Genomic DNA, 17072 nt, shown 5'->3' on the forward strand with positions numbered 1-17072 from the left:
GTAAATGCTTTATTTGAAACTCGTGGTGTTTTATTTCAAAAGCAATCCTAGAATAATTTTGTTTGCTAACATACAGATTTTACAGAAGTCATAATTTACATTTATTTCCCTTCCTGGTAATGTTAATGTAGGGCTGCACCAGCGGGTACATTTCATGCGAGCTTTTAAATGCAGTAATATCGCTGAGAACATTAGGAAGTCCGGTTGAATCTTTATCTGATTCGTCAGTTTCTTTTTCCAATCCCACACCACCTTCGGCGCTGGAAATAACATGGACCGACAGCTTTTTGCGCTGTTTTGCGTCGTTTTTCAGCAACTCCTTTAAAAAACAATTTAATCACTTGTACTTACAAATTCTCTAACTTACGTTATAGAACTCGATAACGTCGCTTTTACTCAGAGTCCTAAGGAAGGCCACCTCAGACTCAGCTCTTTCAAAATGATATTGCTGGGCAGTGATTTCGCTCCAAAACTGATTGGTCAATGCTGAGAGCTGCTTCGGTTTTTCTAATCTCTGTGCCGCTAAGGCTTCCCTATGTCTGCATCCAAAAGAAAAATGATTTTATGTAGCCACTACATCTAACTATCTTAAACCTCAAAAATTCCTCGTCGCTCATATCGTCGAGATACTCTTTCATACTGTTCAAAAATTCTTCAATCCTCTCATTCAAAAATGCAGGATGGCGGTCCGATTGGACTATTATCCTGAGACCCTGTACTCCATTCGATTTTCTAACCCCACTGAAAACTATATAACCCAGTTGTTCCTTGAAAGTATGGCATCAATAAATTAATTGTCAAAAGAAGGAAATTTACATTACTTTAGTTCTTAAAACGTTGAAACAAGGCTCTTGTATTAACTGACAAAACAGTTCCAATTTAACGTTATTTTCGCGCGACTGCAATCCGCACTGATAGTAAATTTCGATGCAGGAACTTTTATGCACCTGCAAATCTTCAAAATCTCAAATGATTGTATTCAAGGGAAAATTGAAGGACCTTATTCTCTTTTTCGTAGACATAATAACAGTTATCTTCGAGTTTCAGCTCCCGGTTTAATAGCAACTGCCTAGGTAGCAATGGAGACATATTCATGGAGGAGGTCAAGGCATCCTCAACAATTTGAACCATCTGCAGTGCTTTATCTTTATTAGCGTTGCCGTGCACGAGGCATTCAATGTGCATTTTTGAAAGCATTTGAGGTATGAAGACTTCTAGCCGATCTCGGGTGACTTCTGAAAAAAGAGAAGTTTAAACCCTTGAATAATGTTCAACATCCTTTTGATTTAAAATTTTAGTGGTTGTTTCTACCCTCACTAGAGAACGCACGCAATTCAATAGAAAACCGATTTAATGCATGTCCTCTTTGAAAATAAAGCTGATCGGTTTTTGTAAATATATATATATATTTTTTAAAGACCGAAATATCAAGGATTCTTCGTATTCAAATTACCACGCTGTATAAACCACAGAAAATTGTTTTCCAATGACTTAAAACAGACTCACTCTGCTGTATGGTGAAATTGGAATTATATATTCGGTCTACCAATCTAAACAAATTAAGCTAAAGCCGTTACTTGTTTCTTCCACTATAACCCATAAGTTTTTTAACCGTATGTCTCATACTTACGATCTGCAGAGGCCAAAAGCTCTTCCTTGCTCCAAGAATGTTCAGTCAACAAGACGGTCAGATAATAAACTGCGTGCTGATATGGTTGTTCGGCAGAGAAGTTCTTCAAATTCCTTATGTACTATAGTCAAATAACACTGTTAAAAGTCTCGAAATACCTATTTACTTGCAATACATACATTTTCTTTCCATATATTGAACCGTTTAGGATCAACTTTAAAGTTTGTTAATTTCTCCATGATCTTCTTCAGAAGAATGGGCTGCTTATGGTTATAACCACCAATACCTAACTTAAAAAAGAAAAGCAATTTTCATTTCTGGACACTCACTTCCGTACACTTACGATAAGTCCGTATTTTGTGTTAATAAGTTCCCACTTAAGTCCTGCCAGCTCTGCAGTATATGCATACTCATTCAATTCATCTCTGAATAACTGAACAAACATGTGCGTTAAGTTGCAATTCAACGGGTCTAAATATGCCATGGGGCTGACGAAATCAAACATCACGTTCACTTTGGGTAGAAGAAACTTATCATCCTGTTTGAACCAAACGCGGGTTAGAGGCGTGTCTTGGATGATCACTGGATGTTCAGTTGCCTAAAATAAACTACTGAAGATTAATTTTTTCTCCATATTAACTAACCGAATCGTCGAGAGCGTATAAGTTGAAGTCGGTGGGAATAAATTCATTTTTTGTCGGAAGCCTCAATTCGTCGCAGAAGCCGCTCTCTTTCCAGTCCTAAAACCTCTGGTTTAGATATAATAATGAGAGAAGACAAAATTAAACCTTAAGCGTATCTTCCGGAATTCTTTCCTCTTTATACTTTGTGCCGTACCAAGGTTCGGTATCAGTGCATATGTCTTCATAGGTTTTAGCCACTACTGCTAATCTGCAAATTGATTTTTTTCCTGCCACTGGTTTAATAATAAAACTCAAACCAACCGAACTTTCTCTGGTACCAAATCGTTCCAAATTTGCTCGATTAATTCGGGCTTCCAGTCAGTGAGCATGTAATGGGCACACAACACATCCTCTAAAGGGTAATACTGAAATTTTGGATATTAAGATATACAATGGGTTCCTCCAAATAAACGGAACTCACCTGTAGACTGTTTACCACAGTAGAAATGTAACTTCTGGGCGATTCTTTGTCCTTGAATCGGAAAATAATGTTTCCAATATCTCGCGTTTCGTCATGAATCCATTTCTGAGGTTTCTCTTTCTTAAGCATATTTAAGTACTGCAATGTAAAACCATTAATTGTTTCATAAGTAATTAACATGAAAGATATTTAAAACAATTAAATTAATTTTTTTAAAAACGGCAAAGATCACCCTGGTCAAGATCCACCGGGGATTTCCTTGGTCGGACCTAAATGGCGATGGTCTCCCCGGCGGGTCTGAACGGTAAGGGTTTTCCGGTCTAACTCGAATAGCGTTGGAGATGCAATCGGACCTGAAGAGTTAGGATTTCATGGTCTGATCTAGGTGGCGATGGGTACTCAATGGAACTTGAAGGGCAAGGGCTCTCCGGGCAGTCTTGGACGGTTAGAAGTATCCGATTGGACCGTTGTATATTTTAAAACATTCACTTCCATTTTAAAAATTCAATATCAATTTTGCTAAAGGCGTATTTTGCAAAATGCCCTCTTATGTTCCCTTAGCGTTAGGTGCATAAGAAACCAAACATATTCGAATTTAATCGAAATACAAATTTAATGATATATAATTAATTTGCGATTTATTTTCGTGTTTAACAAAGGTACAACAAAGCAATGTTTTTTAGGCGAATTGCACTGACTTCTAAACTTTCCTAGTCAATGATGACACATGTGCGCAAATGATTTACTGTAGGAGATTCAAGTCTCAAATCCTGAATGGAAAAATTCATGGATAGTTTTATTGTAATTCTCCAAAACATTGAATATCTTCATACGTTCGGATGTTATAGGGGGTGTCCAAATAAAGTGAGTTCCACGGGGATGATGACAACAGTAAGAAATACAATGTGATTCAAATTATAAAAAATATGCGCACTTTTTTACCCGTTCAGAAAATGTTATAAAATTCAAAATATAAGCAGAGAATGTCAAAATATGAGCAAAAAACTGAAAACCATGATTTTCAAAAATAATAAATTATGAGTAAACCGTTTAAGTAACTAAATAAGGCAGTTCTCTATTATGGACAACTGGTAATTGGATGACGTTGTAAGAGTATTTTCAGGCTCTTTAGATTTCGAAAAATTACATCCAACTTTGTTACTTCTTATGGCTGCCATATTATATTTCCGTGGCATCGAATAATGAATAAAAGTCCAATATAGCGACCAGTTTTCAATTTTTTGTCCATATTTTGGCAACACCTGTATATATTTTTAACTTTACAACATTTTCGGAAGGGGCACAAAAATGCGCATCTTTTTTCTAATTTGGGTCATTTTGTATATCTTACCGTTTCCCGTAATCCCCATTGAACTCACTTTATTTAGGACACCCCGTATACTTACCTGAAAAATTAATTTAACAATGTCGTTGATGTGTTTGATGCCTTCTTCGGTTAGATCCACAGATATGCCAAAGAAGCTAAATCCACGTACAGTGGTTCTTTGGCCGGCCACCAAATGATTTGACCAACCCCTGACTTTGAGGACCGAGAGGATACTGCCAGGCCCTTCGTGGCCTATTAAGTGGCTTATATACCCTGGAGGCTAGAAAAGAAGTTAGCATACTAATAACTATGGCCACTTCCAAGTAATCATTTTTAAAACATTGGCAGTTCCGTGAGATTGTAAAATGGTCACTGGAGCAGTAACATTGCCGCCCATCTCTAGTAAGCTACACATGGAAATCAGCTGATTGTCATTACAAAGTCGTGATTTGATTCTCATGTGAGTCTTATGATCATTATATGCGTAATACGTTACGTTACATGCGTTTACGATCCATAACTAAATGTTCGGGTGATTTTTAACTTTTATTAAAAAAAACTTTATCGTAATATCGCGCCAATATTGTTGGAAATTCCTCTGAATACCAACATTCATCTGAATTTGAAAAGCCTGACAAAATGGATTGCACAGACAACTATTTCCACTTAATTCCTCAGATTATGTACTTTCCTAGATCTATCCCAACTAAGGAAGTCGAAAAGTCAATAATTTCTAGCCCTGTCTTCTGCAACTGCGATGGGACAGCTCTTTGCTACCAAAACAAAAACTGCAACTGCACCAAAACAAGTGGAAGTACCTACCTTTTTTCAAACATAAAAGATTTGGAGTCCTATAAACTGACTTATGAAAATGAAAACAAACCTACCTACGAATGCAACGAGCAGTGCCGTTGTTCAAATCATTTATGTGGAAACAAATTAGTTCAATGTGGTCCTAGGACTGGGTTAGAAGTAAAGCAATGCAATGAAAATAAAGGATTTGGACTGTTTACTGGAAAACCTATAAAAAATGGTAACTTTGTGTGTGAATATGCAGGAGAGATCATTTCTGCCAAAGAAGCTTCCTCAAGGTTTCAAATAAATACTGAATTAAAGAGGATGAATTACATATTTTGCATAAATGAATATTTTGGAGAAAATAACCTTAGAACTTTCATAGACCCAACATTTTATGGGAATATAGGGAGATATGTAAATCACAGCTGCGAGCCAAACTGTGTTATGATTAGTGTCAGGGTTAATGACAATATTCCTGTATTGGCATTATTTGCAAGCAAAGATATTGCCATTGGGCAAGAATTATCATATAATTATGGTATGACCGAGATGAGTGAAAACAGAAAGTTGGATAAAACAAAGTGCTTATGTGGTAGTACGAAATGTACAGGATTTTTGCCTTGTGACTTTAGAATAGTGTAAAACAAATATGTAACTTACTGCAGATTTGTAATACTGGGTATAGTCATCACAAGGAAATACTATATTCAAGTTTCTAACATCTTTAACTGGGGTTATGTAGACCAGGGTTCTCAACTGATCATCCTTGTAAGGTGAACTATCCCAACGATCAACATCTACATTTTTGTTTTTGACACATGAAAAAAGCTCCACCACTGTTGCTTCTAGTTCATCTAAGCTTTCTATTACAAAAAAAAGTCGATTATGAAAGAGTTTTAAATTTGTCAAATACCCGCCTTTTCCCAGAACAGCCAGGCTCATAATGTTAGAAGAGTACCACTTGTCATGAAACTTCAGCAATTCATCCTGCACATTTATTTGTTTCTCTTTAAGAGATGTTTTTAAAGTATAGGTATTTCCAGTTCCAAATGTATTATACACATGTTGTGGGTCAGATAAATGGTGGTCCATCTGATTAATTCTCCATACATCAAGAGAGATATTCTTATCATTTTCTGAATTGACTGCATTAATTTCCCTGTCAGTGGCACTTTCCGTAAACAATGGAGAAATGAAAAATTGAGCAAATCTGAAATTGTTAATGTCAGTTTTGCTCTCAAGTCTGGCCAGTTGGCATTACCTGTCCAAAGCCCCCTTAAAATGTTCAGGGATAATATCAAAATAATACATAGTGTGATCCATGAAAGTAGTAGCATTGCTTGTGCCCCCATTCTCCTGCAGGAACTTGTTGTAATCATTTTCATTAGGATACTTTTCAGTACCCAAAAACAGCATGTGTTCACAAAAATGAGCTAAACCTTTGACTTCACGAGGATCACTAAGATATCCTACATTAACATCCATGGCAGCTGCTGATTTATCAGTATGTGGGTCGCTAACCAGTAATATTTTCATGCCTGCAGAATGGGAGATGGAAATTCCTTCAAGTCCAAACCAACTGTTTATTTACCATTAGCAAGCTCAAGCCCTCTGTACAATCGTTTGTCTTCCTGAGACTTAACGATATAGTCAACTCTCTTAGTAGTAAACTTAGTAGAACCATCCATTTTTGGTTTTGTTTGTCCAAGAGAGGGAAAGCTACTGAAAGTTTTAGAAGTGGCTTAGTTCCAGGACTATGTGACTAACGTGTGTCATGTATTTCCAATTTTCATAACTTTTGTATGTACTTACGTATAGAAACACACAGTTTTCAACTTCAGTTCCCCGCGGGTGCAAAACCTAAGGAGTGAGCTAGTTGTGGAAAAAACCTGCATTCAGATAATGTGTATGCAATATTTATTTATAAATATTTTACTTGTGGAGCTGGTTTAATTAACATAAATTTAATCAAACTTCAATCTCTTGTCTTATTTTCGAGTAGATGGTGAACGAAATTATATAGATCCGTAGCATTTATTTTGAAGAAAATTTGAGTTATTAATAAATTTTGATTTATGAATTCGGGCATCAAGATTGGATTCAAATCATCAATATTAATTAGTCGGTCTATACAAAAAAAAATTATTATTGACTAATGATTAACAGTAGTGGTAACTTTACAATTCAAAATTCCCTAAAATCAAATATAAATGTTCCTGCAGAAATTTTCTAAAATATTCTATTTCGACTATTATATCAACCTTGGTTAAGCGAGCATTTTCGACGTTACTTCCACGTTTCAAGTACTTCAAAATCATTAAAAACAAATGTTTTGTTATCGGTAATTTTTTAATTTCTCATGTGAAAACATTAGAATTCGTTAGTTCAGGTTAGTGCAACAACGCAACTGAAGATGTGACAACATTGATGCGACTTTGTTGCGATTTCAGCCATGGCGTTAAGAACCGATAGAGATGTTAAATTTCGTGATCATCGTTATCACAAACGTTACAGAGAAAATCGTTATTTATTTCGAGCAAAATCGCGATCAGTCTTGGGCAATAAAGGTTTAACAAATAAAACAATTAAATAATCAAAAACCTTTAAAAATACATGTAACAAAACGAATAAAACCACAGAATTTGGCAACAAAATGCTTTGGTATAGTATGTGAACACTTAAAAATACTATGTATTTATACATGTACATTTAAAAACTATTATGAACAACTATATGCAGATATAATAGATGCACCACTTCATTTTAAAACTGAATTGGCAAGTTTTCGCAACACTGAACTTAAAGGTACATTAAAACTGCGGAATATAAGGAAAATTCGTAGAATTATTAGTCATGTCTCGTTCTTTAAAAAGCATACAATTTATAGTTTAGACTTAACGGTGACTAGTTTCTTTGCTTGCTCCCGCAGAACTCGTCGTAGGATTTTCCCCGTGGGATTCCGCGGGATTTCTTTCAAAAAGATGACACCTCCCCTCAGTTGTTTTTGATGGGAGAGGGTATCTGAAATAAATAACAAAAACGGAATTATCGTAAGACGAATTTAAAGGTTTCTAACTATCGCCTAAAAATTAGGCATAACCGTGACTGTTTGGAGATATATTGTGGTCAAAGCGAACTCTCCTTGCATCGCTCGAACGTTGCGGATACATAAATTGCTCTACAAATTAATACTGAATTAAGACTTTCGCCCCTAGGCAATCAACATTGTCCCTTCCATGTTTCTCACGTCATTTTTTTAATTTAATTTCGAAATTACCATCATGCTTTCTTTCCGTTTCGTCACCTTTATCTTTTCGCAGCTGAATAACACATGCTCTCAGACAGTCTAAGAAATAACACGATCAGGCCTAGTACTTGAGGAAATGAGAATATCCGACTGTGAAGAAATTTCCAACAAGGCCTTAAAAAATCTGGGGCACGATTCTATGGGAATATGAAAGGGAGGAATGTACCTTATTCCAATAACATTGGAAAATTACACGTTCTGAGCAATCAAAGCCGGCAAAATTTTTATTCTCATTTGCGCATGTTCCCATAGAAGCAGGAAATGTGTGACTTGGAGTAACCAAGTTAGGAAGTGAAGTGTAACGTAAGAGCTAAAATTCCCAACAAAGCTGGAACCACGGGCTCCATTAGTCGTCTTATCATGAAGACCAGATTTTTCTCCCGCCTGTCCCACAAAACAAAACGACCTGACGACTTACCTGCTACAAACTTCTTCACCTCCTCTTCGCTTACTTCTTTCCCCTCACGTTTCACCACGAAAGCCAAAGGCAATTCACCAGCATCCTCGTCTGGCAATCCGACTACCGCAGCATCTCGTATGCTCGGATGAGTCAAAAGCAAACCCTCTACCTCCGCTGGAGCGACCTACAAAAATTCTGTATGTTTTCCATTATCTTTTTTATAAATATCCCCACCTGAAATCCCTTGTACTTAATAAGCTCCTTCAACCGATCGACAATGAAGAAAAATTTTTCATCATCATAGTACGCCACATCTCCTGTGTGCAACCAACCGTCCTTATCTATAGTCTCAGCGGTGGCTTTCGGGTCTCCCACGTAGCCCTTCATAATTAAAGGCCCTTTGAAACACACTTCGCCTTCTTCGTAAGGGCCCAAGGGCACGCCTTTGTCATTTATGACTTTAACCATCATTCCAGCCACGATTGTACCCACGGACCCCAACTTATCACCATGCACATTCATTAGCACTCCCAAAGTGGTTTCAGTCATTCCGTATGACTGTGAGACAGTTTTGACCTTAAATCTATTTACAAGAAGCTTTAAGAGAAGTGCATATTAATTGGGTTTTTACAAGCACCTTTCCTTAAGTTCTCTTTCCATGTCTTTGCTCAAAGCTGCAGCACCGCTCCTGATCTCGAGTAATCCAGACAAATCGTACTTGCGTACTAAGGGATGTTTTAATAGAACTATAAGCACTGGCGGGGGAACCATCAAACGACGAATCTACCACGTTAAATTATTTCATCAGAGAGAGTTATAATTTATGCATTAGCATTAACACTGATGCTGCTGCTTAATGGTACTTGATGGTGTGATGTCTGATGAGGCGAAACACCAATACCAAAGTGATTTTAATTCTTCACTGAGACTACTACTCTACCTTATAATCAACGATGGCATCTAAGAAAAGTTTTATATTAAATTTCCGAAGCACCACTAGTTTCTTGCCCCTGATTAGGTTCAGGAACATCACCATGAAACCAAACGAATGAAAGAAGGGGTTTAGGCCCACCGTAGCGTCGCTGGGGTCTTCTACATAGGCCAGTTCTAAAAGCTGCGATCTGAACGGGAAAAAATTTGAGAAAATCATAAAAAAATATTATTTTACTCACCTTCCCATATCCATAAAGGCGCCCATATTGTCATGAGTGCACATTACTCCCTTGGGAAGGCCTGTGGTTCCTGAGGAGCATAAAATGGTTGCCACTGTTTCTTTAGTATCTAATTCTGGCGGATGGTAGCTTTCATCCACTTTTTCCACACCTGTTTTAATAGTTTTTGTTAAGACTTGCTCTCTCGACGCTCAAGTCCTCACGAGCGTAAATGGTGTCTAGCGCATCATGGGACGCATACACAGATTTTGATGCGTTTTTCATATGGGAAAGAACATGTGGTAATGGAATATTATATAATGTTTATGTTTTATGTCATAAACTTAAAACTCTTGACACTGAGGATTAAGTGGTGAAAAGAAGTAAAAACCAAACACATGAAGCCGACAGTGGAAGCCCTATAAAGTATATAATCCTCACATTTCCAACATTGGCGAATTTGTACCAATGAAATTCGTCAATTCAGACGTAGATTTTCATATGCATAAGTATACGCTAATATTCGGATAAATAAAGGGCCCATGTCATAGATACGCTGCCATGTTCTTTGTGCTGTTAAAATTACATAACAGATACCGCAAAAAATTAGACAGTTATCAAAAAGTCGGTAAAAACTAAAGAATCCGGCAACGCTCATTAGGATATTTCGTTACGAGCGCAATGCTAACCTGAACTAACCTTGGATAATATCATCTAAGGCAACTATTTCCGGAAGTGAGGGTCTATTCGGCCCAAATTGCACTAAATTTCTTAGGTATGGATGGTTCTGCTTAACAGAGACAAGCTTGCCTATTGTGGACTCAGAGCAAAATACTACCTTCGGCTTTGAAAGACTCATCACGTGCTTCAATTCAGCTAAAACATTAATATTATGGTACAATAAGTAAATAGCATAATGAGGCCATTTCTATCAAAAAATACCGGGAGTGTAGTCTGGATTTAAAGGGGCAAATGTGGCTCCTGCCAACAAAGTCGCCACAGATGCTAAGGCAAATTCAATTCTGTTTTCGCTATTCACCGAGACTGAGTCACCGACAGTTACATTGTGAGCTCTAAGCCATTTTGCCACCTCGATGCTTTTTGCCAAAAGTTGTCTTGCAGTTAATTCTTCCTTGGTGAATGCGTCAACCTAACGAGAAACAATTCTCATAAACAACTGAGGATTGCTTCAACCGGTCAGGAAACTGTCTCAGAACCGAGAATCCTTATGGGCAACTTGCATTGTAGATCTGAATGTGAAATGAACAATTCGCTTCTCAAAAGGATTCTTGAACCAGACTATTTGGAACAAGCTGGATAAATATACAAGGCTTTCATCCTGCCTAATTATATACAGGGTGAATATCCAAATGTTACAAAAGGTTATCTCGACAACTGCTATGTTTTTTTCAATAAAATCCCCCAATTTTTTGCTATTTTCTGATTCGTTAATTTATCGTCAAATTTTAAGGTCAGTGTGGCCAGGACGACAGAAAAGTTAAGGTGTAATAAGGTAAACAGTGAAATTAAAACTTGTAACAAGCAACATGTGCTCGCGCGCCAGTGTGTTATTAAACTTTTTTTTAATTTTATTTGGAAGTTTTCTTAAAATTTATGTATTCAATGTGTTTTTAGTTGAGAGAATATGCAATATAGGCATTAAAATTACAAAAATTCTTCTTCTAAATGTTATTTACGTAACAATAATTCCTAGATATATGTAGTAAAGCCGTAAAGGCTTTCCCTACAACCCATTGCGTTTTATGGCAGATGTGTGTTCCTGCTCCTTCACCATTTTTTAATGCTAATTTGTGTGTATAAGTGTATAATTTTTCCTAAATATATACATCCTGTATCATTTTTTCAAAGTTACGATACTAGAACTGAGAAAGAAGGAAAAAAGTAAGATTCCTTTTAGATATTTTCGTTCAACTAATCAGAGAATCAGATAAATTGCAAACCTGCACGGACAACATATGAGGCCTCGCGCACATTGCAATGAGAACTGCAGTGAGTATCCTTCAAGATATCATTCACTTACGTGGATTTAATATTAGGTGTTAATTGTATTTAATGTCCACATCCAATAGCAAACATTTCTCATCTTAAGTTAAATTTATTTTGGAAAAAAACGAGAATACATGTCACAAGTAGCTGCCATTCTAAGCATTTTCTGAGACCAATACATTCTGTCCTACTTATAACATTGAAATATGTACTAGTATTTTGATCCTCAATGCTAGTTCTGTTACAAATATGTGAATTTTTGGTATCAAAGCTTGCCTTAAAAATGGGCAATATCTTTGAAAAATATCTTGACCATATCATGACATCACACAATCAAATGATATTAGTACTAACATCTAGGTCCATTTTACTTGCACCATTCTGAATCAGTCTTTAAATAATGCAAGACATGGCATTATACATGAGGAGATGTTAATATTTTGTGTGCGAATATGTGACTATAATCTTAACATTATGTTAACTATAAAGTGTCACCAATTACTTACCAACAATATGTTTTCTTCATGAGCTTTTAAAACTAAAATCAAAAGGTCTCCTAGAGGCATATCTATAATTCGCTCTAATTCGGACCCGTGAAGAATGTTAGGATCATTATCACCTTGATTATCACTCATCTTGGACTAGGAAATTCTGCTTTACTCTTGCCACACTGTGATTTATAAATGAAAAATATAATGGACTAGGAATGGTAAGTTCAAACCTTATCTCAGTACCTAATAGATTTTTATCTTAGAGGTACATAGGTAAATAGGTATTGTCTATATTAATATAAAATTATTCAATGAGAAGTTTACCTAAATCGAGTGTAGCTACTTAAAGTACTAAAACAACTTTGCTTTAAAAATTAAAATATAATGGCTCCATCGATTAGATCGTATAAAATTGTAATAAAATTGACCTATGACCAACCATTTGATTGAAGCTCATATCGCGACATGTTAGGCACATTAAAATTTGCCATTCGAGGAAAACACACATTTTTGCAATATGAATATATGGATATACGTTTTAAATAATGTAGGCGACGATAAATATTCCACATTACTTGTTCATATAGCAATCGAATATTGAAAGATAAGAAAGCTCTCTATGTCAATACACACTGGGAGAGATCAATGAATAAAGAATTAATCGATTAGCACTAAGTAACAAAATTGCAAGTTTACTGAAGTCCAAAGGGTTTTAACAAAGGTACAGATTACAAAAGAAAGAACTTTTAATTTACATTGAACTATAATGTTTAAAAGGTTTATGTTTACCATTACAACATTTGTTTACATTGTATACTAAATGACAGAAGCAACTTTGAAATTTATTTTTAGGGTTAAGGAAAAAACAAGGACTCTCAAATGTCTAGACCAAAAATTCGTGTAAAAACGGAGAAGACAACAGTGAGGATGGTATTTATCAGACCCCGTAATGTAAAAATAACCAGAATGTGAGAGCTGTATTTATTAATCGCATTGCTCAATACCCTTTTTATTAGAAATAAGAAGATAATCATTATAGATTTGGGATAATCGGAAATTATTTGTAGACAACCCACTATACACTTCAACATTAAGAGCGCTTCTGCTAGTACCTGTAATCATATTGCAACTTGATCTATGCACTGTAAAAAATTTTAAGTGAAAAAACGCGCTATATATTCAGTAAAAACACATATATTGAATATTTACAAACCTATATAATATATCTCTTTCTTGATACCTAAAGCTATAAAGGCACAATTCATTAGACATTTCGATATTTGAACTATAATAAACAATTGGAAAAATTGGCGTATAAAAATGCACATTAAAGCTGCGAATGACACCGATTTAAATTATTTTTTAACGAATGTGGTAACCGGCTCTTGCCGTTCCTTCTCCAAATTATTTCTGGTGATGTTGAAAGCCTCCGTTTTCATGAAATCCACCTCTTTGTAAACCGTGTCGCTTTCGTTCGTTTTAGATCCAGACTTTTTCGCCCCGCTACTCGACGGCGACGACGCTGAAATGCATATAGCTTGTTAAAAGTAGTAATTGAGAAGTACTTAACACTCACGTTCTAGCACCAAATCCAGGTACTGCATGTGATTAGTCACATACTGGTAAGTGTCGCTTTGTTGATGATTCTGGTACAGATTCTCCGTTACTGCAGGAGGTGTAGGGCTGGGCGCAGCTCTTCGCTTCATCGCTCCTTCTTCATCAGGCGCATGGAAAGACTTCCGCATGTGGGCTTCCTACGTTACAACACATAAAAAAATAAGTTTTTTGGTGATATTTCAAAAAAAGACCTGTAATGGAGTGGGAGGTTTCAGTTTTCGATCCACTGACGGAGCAGCAATGCGAGGAGAAGGCGGTTCTGCCGTCGAAGACGTGGATAATGAGTCCGATTTCTTTCGTCTCGGTTTTAAGTCCCTGATCAAAATTCTGGTAAATATGGTGACCTCTATTTTGTTATCGTATTTACCTGTTGACCGAAGGCGGTGGCATCATTTGTACATCTGCTAGCAAAGGGCTGGGCAAGTTTGAATAAGCGGGTGTTGATGAAGAATGAGAATGTGCCGGAGATGACGGTTCAAACTCTTGGGTGGACTCGGGATCGTATTTAAACATCTACAAACGTTTTACAATCATTTCGATAATTTATAATAAAAGTGTATAATAATAAAGTTTCTTTAACTTTTCAAGTATCATTCACTTGTTTAAGATCGTTAAAAGTTGCGTGATAAAATTAAAAAAATATTGTTAACTTTCTTAAATCCAGCCAATATACTAAAATATGCATAGTTAAAATCAATAAAATCGTAAGTTTACTTACCGAACTTGTGGTAGCTTTCGGAGACTCATCGTACCGAAAAATGGTGCCTTCGGGACACTTAGTTGGAGCCGCGTTATTGTAGCAATGCCTGCGCTGCTGCAACCCACCTTTAGACTCTAGCGTATCTACGTTGTGTGACCGTGGAAAATCATACATATCGTCACTAATCACTTTTAATCCGACGATACTTTTAAGCTTCTCTTCTCTGGTTTTGACGGGAACTGGTGCCAAGTTGAGATAACCAGTTTGAGGAAGGCTGCCAATATGCGAGGGTTTCGGAGGTCTGGGCGGGGCTGGCAAATGATTATCTTTGCGACTTTCTTCGAGTTCAATGGAGCCGTCAGAGGGACGCGACTGAATCTTAGACGCATCTGTCACATTTTGAGGCGTCCATTCTTCATCATTGAAAACGCTGTCTGAGTTGGTCGGGCTGCGCAAGGGTGAAGGTTCCCGCTTGGGCTTTTGAGGCACTAATTGACGAGGGCAGTCATAAAATCGCGGATCTTGTAACTCATTAACATAATCAGGATCTCGAGTATAATTGACGTAGCTGTTGTGTGAGTCATACAAGTCATTGGGTTGAGACGTGGACCGATTTTGATTGTATTCCAACAAGCATCTGGAGTCTCTCAAATCAAATATTGGAGATTTGCCTTTTGCATACATAAGAAGTTATACATAATATAATGATCGAAAATGTGAGTATACCTGTAATACAATCAGACACATGAATATAGGGGCTCGTACTAACTGGAGATATTGGGGGTGACCCATTAGTCCTAACCAAGGTTTCCTCAGTAATCTCAATATCCGGACTAGTCATCGGTATAGCCACTATTATATTTATAAGATAATCACTTGAATTAGTCAATTAATCATATACTCACAATCTTCTTCTTCATTGGTGGACTTCAAACCACATACTCTGCAAATGCATGTCACCCACGCCTTCATTTCGTCTTCAGTATCTGCTGCCAAAAAATAATTGCGATGAGGAGTTTTGATGCGGAAAATGTATTCAAATTTCAAGTTCTTTTCCTCCAGCTTGAGGCCCAAATCCACCTAGCAGAAATTAATAATACATTGCCAAGGCTCAAGTGGTGACATAACAGTACCTGTTCACAATGATCCAAATCAATGACACCTTTCAGTTTTGAGTGAGTTCGGTTTGTATAGTAAGTGAGAACATATTGTCCTGGAATGTCTCCAGAGTGAGTCAACAGGAACCACCTTCTTCTCCACTTCTGTAAATCATTGTTCTTTTGAAATATTTCCACAGTACAGAATTTACAAAAAAAGAGGATTCCCCTGTGAATATTTTAAAGGATTTTATCACAAAAACCCAGCTGTTGTTATGTGTAATCTCCAAAATTGGAAATCAAAATAAACCAGGCTCATTCTGCTAGCACTATTTCTGTGATATTACCTTATCTACTTGGGCGTATTTAAAGCATGAATCATGTTTTTATATGCCACATACCACAACTATTAATTAAAAAATTTTTTTTTTATCTAGTTTCAATAGAGATTAATTAGCAGGTAACCTAACTTACAGCTCTCCAAATCCGTTTAGTGAGTTTGCTTGGGGGTGACTTTGTTAACCAGCCTTCAAACACCACCTCTTCCTGGGATTTTGCCATTTTCCAATTACGAAATCTGCGGGATTTGTCTCCGATCGATGACTAACTATTATTGCACTTCATTAGGAACGTTCTTCGGTATACGATCACACTTTTCTTGCTAATTTTCGTCACTATTTGTGCTTTTCTTACGGTTTTTAAGGACACTTCATGTTTATTTTCGTTTGGAATTGAGTAAGAAAATTGTTGCAGTTAAGAGGGTCATTGAAAAGCTGCTGCTTTTAGAAGAATGCTAGCGCCTGGATTTTTTTCTAGATCGAAACTGAAAGGCATGAGAACTTATATATAAATTTGTCAAATATTAAATATTTCAGTTCTCTTAAATAACTTGAGTATTTGAGGAGCTTCCTTTCATAAAAATCAAAATATAAAAGCTTATAGACGTAAATGTCAGTGTCAGTGTCATCACAAAAAAATTAATATATGTCGAAACATACAATTTGACAACCTTACAATTTATATTTCTAATTATATTATTTAGCCAGTAAAGAATTATTATTATTTATTTGATTATATATTTGCTACTTTGAGTCTATAACTAGTAGTCAATAAGCCACAATTTGATTGAAATAATTATTCTATTTCTATAATTACCATTTTTGAAGATACAAATGAATGAAGGGCGATTTCCCTGCGAGTGGTATTAACGAAACTATCACAGATAAATAAAATAGCATTAACTATGTATTATGGACATTTCGTTGTTTAAAAGTGCCATGACCTATGATTGGCGTTCATGCCTTGCGAATTAATGCATATATTCTTCAGGATTTAAAATATAAAATACAAAATATAGTTTACGCGTCAACATAAATGCGCTGTTGCTTTTCTGTTTTGAGGCTAATGTGTAGGGCATTAATGTTGTTTATGAAATGTCTTGAT

The 17072-nt window shown here is 36.2% G+C and overlaps 4 protein-coding genes and 1 long non-coding RNA gene across 12 annotated transcripts; 1 reads left to right on the top strand and 4 right to left on the bottom strand.

The window, feature by feature from the left end:
• Positions 1-8: 8 nt before the first annotated feature.
• On the bottom strand, positions 9-7255 carry Ide (Insulin degrading metalloproteinase). Of its 5 annotated transcripts, none has more exons than XM_066288999.1 (19): positions 7121-7255; positions 6672-6748; positions 6451-6581; positions 6121-6397; positions 5777-6069; positions 5520-5722; positions 4141-4341; positions 2735-2872; positions 2575-2678; positions 2419-2521; positions 2275-2370; positions 1974-2228; positions 1810-1920; positions 1631-1751; positions 1000-1235; positions 822-947; positions 595-767; positions 368-539; positions 9-319 (listed from the first exon to the last, which is right to left on the bottom strand). In XM_066288999.1, exons 1-19 carry the CDS (start codon positions 7175-7177, stop codon positions 89-91), a joined length of 3105 nt encoding a protein of 1034 aa, XP_066145096.1. In that variant the 5' UTR covers positions 7178-7255; the 3' UTR covers positions 9-88. The 5 variants fall into 5 exon arrangements, with proteins under 5 accessions (XP_066145096.1, XP_066145095.1, XP_066145097.1 ...); XM_066288998.1 differs by having other exon boundaries at positions 5520-5718; positions 5773-6069; positions 7121-7254; XM_066289000.1 differs by having other exon boundaries at positions 5520-5718; positions 5773-6069; positions 6796-7241.
• Positions 4407-5740, top strand: LOC136342826 (probable histone-lysine N-methyltransferase set-23). Its single transcript, XM_066289017.1, has one exon. The coding sequence runs from the start codon at positions 4701-4703 to the stop codon at positions 5499-5501; it is 801 nt and encodes a 266-aa protein (XP_066145114.1). The 5' UTR covers positions 4407-4700; the 3' UTR covers positions 5502-5740.
• A 194-nt stretch (positions 7256-7449) lies between the features above and the next one.
• LOC136342822 (luciferin 4-monooxygenase-like) lies at positions 7450-12997 on the bottom strand. Of its 4 annotated transcripts, none has more exons than XM_066289009.1 (10): positions 12655-12997; positions 12231-12343; positions 10660-10867; positions 10417-10593; positions 9739-9889; positions 9507-9687; positions 9204-9349; positions 8801-9149; positions 8585-8750; positions 7450-7880 (listed from the first exon to the last, which is right to left on the bottom strand). In XM_066289009.1, the coding sequence occupies exons 1-10, from the start codon at positions 12785-12787 to the stop codon at positions 7741-7743; spliced, it is 1764 nt and encodes a 587-aa protein (XP_066145106.1). In that variant the 5' UTR covers positions 12788-12997; the 3' UTR covers positions 7450-7740. The 4 variants fall into 4 exon arrangements, with proteins under 4 accessions (XP_066145106.1, XP_066145108.1, XP_066145109.1 ...); XM_066289011.1 differs by having other exon boundaries at positions 12231-12394; positions 12655-12996; XM_066289012.1 differs by having other exon boundaries at positions 12540-12996.
• Positions 11326-12133, bottom strand: LOC136342828 (uncharacterized). Its single transcript, XR_010732692.1, has 2 exons — positions 11591-12133; positions 11326-11521 (listed from the first exon to the last, which is right to left on the bottom strand). It is a non-coding gene; the product is annotated as an uncharacterized lncRNA (long non-coding RNA).
• Positions 12998-13393: 396 nt separating the features above from the next.
• On the bottom strand, positions 13394-16560 carry dos (daughter of sevenless). Its single transcript, XM_066289258.1, has 9 exons — positions 16104-16560; positions 15666-15794; positions 15438-15612; positions 15259-15384; positions 14551-15203; positions 14200-14345; positions 14024-14147; positions 13792-13969; positions 13394-13737 (listed from the first exon to the last, which is right to left on the bottom strand). Exons 1-9 carry the CDS (start codon positions 16188-16190, stop codon positions 13571-13573), a joined length of 1785 nt encoding a protein of 594 aa, XP_066145355.1. The 5' UTR covers positions 16191-16560; the 3' UTR covers positions 13394-13570.
• Positions 16561-17072: the final 512 nt, after the last annotated feature.

The sequence above is a fragment of the Euwallacea fornicatus genome, chromosome 13 (genome assembly GCF_040115645.1).
Source record: "Euwallacea fornicatus isolate EFF26 chromosome 13, ASM4011564v1, whole genome shotgun sequence".
Taxonomy (NCBI): Eukaryota; Metazoa; Arthropoda; class Insecta; order Coleoptera; family Curculionidae; genus Euwallacea; species Euwallacea fornicatus.

Excerpts from the sequence above, each read along its gene's own strand:
- Ide (XM_066288999.1), bottom strand. The coding sequence starts at position 7,177 with ATGATTTTGAAGTACTTGAAACGTGGAAGTAACGTCGAAAATGCTCGC. Across the intron at positions 6,749-7,120 it reads AAAATGCTCGCTTAACCAAG|GTTTTTTCCACAACTAGCTC; the intron begins GTTGATATAATA and ends ATCTGAATGCAG. Across the intron at positions 2,679-2,734 it reads CTGTGGTAAACAGTCTACAG|TATTACCCTTTAGAGGATGT; the intron begins GTGAGTTCCGTT and ends CCAAAATTTCAG.
- LOC136342826 (XM_066289017.1), top strand. The coding sequence starts at position 4,701 with ATGGATTGCACAGACAACTATTTCCACTTAATTCCTCAGATTATGTAC.
- dos (XM_066289258.1), bottom strand. The coding sequence starts at position 16,190 with ATGGCAAAATCCCAGGAAGAGGTGGTGTTTGAAGGCTGGTTAACAAAG. Across the intron at positions 15,385-15,437 it reads CACCAATGAAGAAGAAGATT|TGGCTATACCGATGACTAGT; the intron begins GTGAGTATATGA and ends TAAATATAATAG. Across the intron at positions 14,346-14,550 it reads CGAAAGCTACCACAAGTTCG|ATGTTTAAATACGATCCCGA; the intron begins GTAAGTAAACTT and ends AAACGTTTGTAG.
- LOC136342822 (XM_066289009.1), bottom strand. The coding sequence starts at position 12,787 with ATGTGGAATATTTATCGTCGCCTACATTATTTAAAACGTATATCCATA. Across the intron at positions 10,594-10,659 it reads AAATCCAGACTACACTCCCG|CTGAATTGAAGCACGTGATG; the intron begins GTATTTTTTGAT and ends TTAATGTTTTAG. Across the intron at positions 9,688-9,738 it reads GCCTTTATGGATATGGGAAG|ATCGCAGCTTTTAGAACTGG; the intron begins GTGAGTAAAATA and ends TTTCCCGTTCAG.